The sequence below is a fragment of the Stegastes partitus genome, unplaced genomic scaffold (genome assembly GCF_000690725.1).
Source record: "Stegastes partitus isolate 25-593 unplaced genomic scaffold, Stegastes_partitus-1.0.2 Scaffold503, whole genome shotgun sequence".
NCBI lineage: Eukaryota > Metazoa > Chordata > Actinopteri > Pomacentridae > Stegastes > Stegastes partitus.
In genome coordinates this window covers 330,519-336,518 of record NW_007578234.1, presented here as the reverse complement: position 1 = coordinate 336,518, position 6,000 = coordinate 330,519, and the positions used below count along the sequence as shown (strand labels likewise).

Below are 6,000 nucleotides of genomic sequence, written 5' to 3'. Positions count from 1 at the left end.
TATGTACGCAGATACTGTTAAAGATGTAGAGGAGGAGGTCAATGAGGAGGCAGAAGAGGAAGAAGAGATGGAGGTAGTTATCGAAGAGAGCGATGAGGAAGATGTAGAAGATGTTGAGGGAAAAGAAGAAGAAAAAGAGCAGGTGACAGAAGTGGTTAGTGAAGAGGAGGAGGAAGAGGAGGAGAAGGAGGAAGAGAGAGAACAAGAGGAGGAAGAAGAGGAGGAGAAGGAGGAAGAGAGAGAACAAGAGGAGGAACAGGAAGAGGAGGAGGAGGAGGATGACGATGTTGAGGTCAACAATACAGAAGAAAGTAGAGTGAAGGTGATCACAGGTGAGGAAGAGGAAGAATGTGACAAGGATGTAGAAGAAGTAGAAAAGTGTGATGAAGCTGGTGATAGCCGGAACCCAGCAGCTGAATCTGCAGCAGAAGAAGCTGCAGAGGAATTAGAGGCTGAAGAAGCTGTGCAGAGTGTAGATGAAGGAGAGAGAGATGATGAAGAAGGAGAGTTTGATGAGGAAGTAGACCAGGTGGAGGAACAGTCAAAGCACGAGGCAGAGGAAGGACATGATGCTGAAGGTGTGGATAGTTTTGCTGATGATGAGGATGGTAGGAGCGTGCCGGAAGAGGCGGCCGATCTGCAGCAGCGTGGCAGCAGCAGTGAAAAGGCAAATTCACAACAAATCACTGAATCACCAACCAGATGTTCCTCCGAGGGCCAGTGTGAGGATGACAAAGGCAACGGGACAGACACCGCTCACGAGACGGACGAGGCCGGAGAGCGCTGCGAGGAGGGAAGCAGCGGCGTAGCCCATCCGGTGGAGATATCACAGGAACTACTTGACTTTGTGAACTACGCCCTTCAGTCCTCCTCCCTCGTGTTCACGTACGACACTCAGGGCAACATCAGGATAGAGCCTGACAATGCTCGAGTGACACAGACGACGCTCACTGTGGTCCCACAAACTAGAAAGGACAGTTCGTACGGTTTAAAACGTCTCCCAAGCCCGAGTACGTCAGATTTGTCCGATTACAGACCAGAAACATCGGAGAGCGGCGGATATAAAACTCAGGAGTCTGTAGATATTGTGTCAGATAGCGGAGAGGAGGCTTCAGAGAAAGCTTCTCCTGCCCACAGACATCCAGCACACAGGACCCAGAGAGCAGATGCCCAGCAGGCCAACACTAAACTGTCCGTTGCAAGTAACTCAGAAGCCCTGAACAGCTCCCAGATAAACGGTGCAGGAAGTTTTTCTTCAAGTGACTCAGCCACGAAGGCCTCGGGTGAGGATCTGTCGTACTTCAGTGCTGCGAGCTCTTTTAAAACAGACGTCGAAGCCACACAGGGTGCTGCTTTAGCCCCAAACCCAGCTGATGGGGTTTTGATTGATCAAGGCAGATGGCTCCTAAAGGAGAACCATCTCATCAGGAAGTCTCCACCGGTCTCCCTGGGCATGTACGGTAATTTGGACAGCACATCCGTGGACACCGGTCAGGAGAACAACGGTGAGGACTCCCCGGTGCACAGCAAAGCCCAGCACAGCCCCCTCGCAGCCATCTCCTCGTCAGAGCTCGAGGAGATGGCAAAGCCTCAAACCCCGAGGTGCACCTACTACAACATGCCACACGGAAGCGATTCGGACCCCTTCATGGAGGATTCCTTTGTTAAAAGTGGGAAAAAGGATTCGCTAAGTTTTAAAGGGAGAGGCGTCCGGGTGTCACCTACGGTTGATACGTCTAAAACCTGGGCGAGTAAAAATGGCAGTCTGTCTTCGTTTGCATCAGTTGAGTTTAAAATAGCAGACAGGAAAGTGCATCCTGAGGGGGAGTCCTCAGCCGTGACTCAGGCAAGACGGACATCTAGTGGAGGAGGGCATGCACTGCAAGCACAGGACTCCCTGGAAACGCTGCATGTGCGATGTGGCCAGTACTGCCCCATCCTATGAAAACAGGACGCTTTATTTCACACGTGCTTGTGCATGGTGGTCTGTCGGACTTGGCTGTGACTGTTTTCTTGTCGTGCAGCTGGAGAAGGTTTTGATATTATACCTAAACAATCTTGAATAAGAACTTTTTGCAGCTTCACCAGACCTACAGGTATGTGTTGTGAATGAAGGGAGTTGTGCCTCTTAATTATGTTTGAATTCGTCAAAACTCTTCATTTACACACAGTGACCTCATGTGGTGGCGTAATATCAATAAAACAAGACGCATGTTTTTGACTGTTTGGTTGCTCCTGACTGTTCATCACTGGACTGACTGTTATTATTCAGCGCTTTGTTGTTGGATGTAAAGCACCTGAGAAAGGACTGCATCTGCCAAAGAAAGCAGATTTTATTTCCTGTGCTGCTTTTATTTTATTGTTTGTTTGGATTCTTCCAAAATGTGCAATACGTGTTCATTTCCTAAAAACCTATTAAAAATTAAGAGTTGATTGACTTTGGAAAAGAAAATGCATAAATAAAAAAAAGCTGAATGATGCTTTTCAAATATCACTGATTAATTATATAATCTGTTTCCTTTAGTTTTGATGATACACCAGCTACACAAACCTGGTCGACCAAATGTCTCCCAGGAGTTGGTTGAGACCAAAACAGAGCAAAACAGTTTTAGACTTCCTTTCATCACATGGACACAAACATGACTCCAAGTGGATGATGATGTTGCTCCGTATCTGTTCAAACATTTATTTTGGAATGACATGCACTTTATGTTTGGCCTTGATTTAACTCGAGTGATGCTCTGGAACAATCTGAGCAAGCAGGACACAGACCTGAGATCACAAACCCCCAAACCTGTGCTCCTGAAGGAAACAGATGAGCAGAGTCACCCTGAAATGAAATGGAAGTGTGTCGCATGTCCTTGAATCCATGTGAGTAGTTTGACCTTTTCATGTGAACGTATAGAATCAGCAGCATGCTGAGTGCAAACAGACGAACGTCTAGCAAGTCACCATCATAGTGACTGGATACAAAGGACATGTTATGTGAGATATGAGACCATGAGTGGCGTCAAGCATGACACACATCCTTTAAACTGGTGCTAGCATGTAGGACCTTCATGAACATGACACAGTGCTCCAGTTATATGGAGCCATCACAGATTATGTACAATAAGAACCACTCATAAACCTCTGAGCGGTATTTGATGTTGTTCATACACTGCAGAGAATGAGCAGAAGGAACAGGTTGTGTAGCTGAGAGGAGAGACCACGGCGTTGGCATGGGAGGTAGAGGTGAGCAAACCCAGGCCTGGACAGGACCTCCCAGAGTCTGTGTGGAACAGACGCTCATCTCTGCTCACATTGGTAAACCACTCCAGACCCGAATCAGAGAAGAGAAGGAACAGAAAGAATATGAGCACGGGCAATGAATGTAATAATAATTTTTTAGAATCATATTAAAATACTTTGGAAGGTCAATGGATTGCTCATGCTTATCTAAAGAGGAGGAACAGAACTTCTCAGTGGGTGACATGAACTTCCAGAAGAAGGACTGCTCCAAGATGGTGTCTCTCAAGTGAGAACTGACTTTGTACCAAGAAGGTGTAGTGTTGAGATGTTTGCCTTCTGGATGAACTTCTTTGGTCCACTGAAGAGGAGGTAACAACATCTTTTCCCAAGAAAACTAGAACCTGCAGGGTCTAAATGTTTTAAATGAAACTGGACTTCAGAAAACAAGTTTTTAGACTCGAAGAGGAAGAAGGTGAACAGGTGTTGAACCAGATTGTAATTGAATGATGAACTGAACAGAACTTAACCAGAGTAAAATCATTACCTGCAGTATGAGGCTACAGAGGTGAGGCTGGAGGAGAAGGGCCACCAGCAGGGGGCGCTGGAGTTGCACGAGTCACGGTGCTCCGGTGGATCGGCTATGACATCACGGTAGTGGGCGGAGTCAGCGGACGTGAACCCGGAAGTTGTAGGACAGGTAGCAGGTGCTCAGGAAAGGTTTGAATTAGAGTTTATGGTGTTTAGAGGAGAGGCTGGTGAGGAGACATGAGGAGGACTTCCAGAGCTGGAGCAGGATGAAGGGGGTTAAATCTCAGATGTTCCTGGAGGAGCTGGATCCGGTGGACCGACTGGGTGGGTGGAGCTGGGACTTTTTCTGATGTGGATTTAAAGTTCTGAACTGAAAGTAGCTGAAGCAGATCAGAAGTTTGTGATTGGAGGTTGGATTTGACTCCTAGAAGCTCTTACTGGATTTTTATAATTGTCTGGGGAGGATGGAAGAGATTCAGGACACGTGATCGCCAACTTCCGGTCCGCTTTGATTTAAACGCTGCGGTTCTACTTTAAAGACGGATCTGGACACACAGTCAGAAGGTAGGAACTAATCTCCAAACACTGAGTTTTATAGCCTGCATGAGAGACCTCTGAAGAGGAGATGAACTGTAGAGGCTGGTGGAGCAGAATGAATGGATGAATGAATGAATGAATGAAGGCTGGCTCGGTCATAAAGCAGCTCGGTGGGCGGGCTGGACTGAAGGAGGGACCGATTGGACAGAAAAGGGCCTCATGACTCCATGTCTGTCTGAACTAAGCTCCACTGAGGTTTTCTACAAGGTCATCAGAAGTCATAAAAACATCAGGCCTTCTCAGCTTTTATTCTTTGGCCCCCAGGTGGAGAAAAAAAACCCAAAATAAATAAATCTTGTGCAGGTTTTATTGAGCACCATCTACTTAAAACTACCACATGCAGTCTCTGGTTGGACATTCTGCAGCTCCTCCATGAACATCTGAAATTCTGACGATAAGCAGGGCAGAAAAAACGTGGAAGAGTCCTCGTTTCTTATTTCAACACTCCTGTCGGGCCTGCATGTTGCACTATTGTCTATATTCTCACAGATGTGCAGTAGAGTTCACGTGATTCATGCAGTTTACAAATAGTTTCAGAGACAAACCTCAAAGAGCAAAGCGTGGTGTCAGTCACTCCATCCATCAGTCATTCACCCAGTCAGTCAGTGGACGTCTTTGTCATTGTTGTGCAGCAGAAACACTCGCTTGAGCTGCTTTATTCTCTTGAAAATCACCATTAAAGCCGAGTCATAGGAAGAACAGCCCATCAGCAGCCGTATCTCCTAAACATTGCATTCAGGGCTGAAGGTACGAGCTGGTGAACATCATCGCCTGGAAGCGGCTCTGGACTCTGGTGGCATTTGACTTTCATGAGGTTATTAACTAAGTGGAGCATGTGAGTCTAGAATGAGCCCTGGGCTTCCAATACTTAGTTTATTCTGGGAACTCGAGGACTCGGAACAGACTCGCTCTTTTTATCCAAACTCCCCAAATAATCACCTCAAGGAGTCCAAGAGGACGAGATCGTTCTGACTCAGGACACAAGCTTCTTATAGTGAGGAGTGAATGCTTTCTGTGAGCGGATGCTTGCGTGCTGTCCACACGAGCAGGACTCGTCTCACTCTCCTCAGAGCCTGAGTGTCATCTGCAGCTGTCAGTCACCGGCGCCCCCCGATGCACGGAGGCATATGCAAGTGACACTTGACGCGATCGGCTGCGACAGACCGGCAGGAAATATGTGCAACCGCAGGATATTATCCTTGAAATAAATATGGCCGGGTGACAGCAGGTGCTAATTTGGATGGGGGTGATTTATTTGGACAACTTTATGATCTGACAAGTTACACATGAGGGTTTTTCTGCTGTTGGTGTGTGTGGGGGGTGTTTCCCCTGTCCGACCCAATCACTCCCTGAAAACACACACAGGCCCGGAGACAAAGAACGAACGAGACAAAGAGACGGAGAGAGAGAGGACTTTACTGAGTGACCGCTCTGGATGCTTTCCAAGGGTTTTGTCAGTCACTATGGAGATGTGGAAAACAGCCCCTGCAGTCTAATTCCTCTGTTGTTACTGTGGTCCAGAGGTATCCAGTGGAAGCTCCGCTCTCCGACGCCCGGCTCTGCTCGGCTCGTTTTGCTTACAGCCGACAGAAAAAAGCTCCTGTGTGCTTAAGAAAAACTCTTCAAGTTGGGAAACGGAAGCAC

The 6,000-nt window shown here is 47.4% G+C and overlaps 1 protein-coding gene across 1 annotated transcript in view; it reads left to right on the top strand.

Annotated features, from left to right (window-relative positions):
- Positions 1–1,945, top strand: part of LOC103361434 (oxygen-regulated protein 1) — a 9,763-nt gene extending 7,818 nt beyond the window's left edge. Inside the window, 2 exon segments of the mRNA XM_008287511.1 lie at positions 12–176; positions 306–1,945. Of these exon segments, the coding sequence (XP_008285733.1) occupies positions 12–176; positions 306–1,945 (1,805 nt within the window).
- The last annotated feature ends 4,055 nt before the right edge of the window (positions 1,946–6,000 follow it).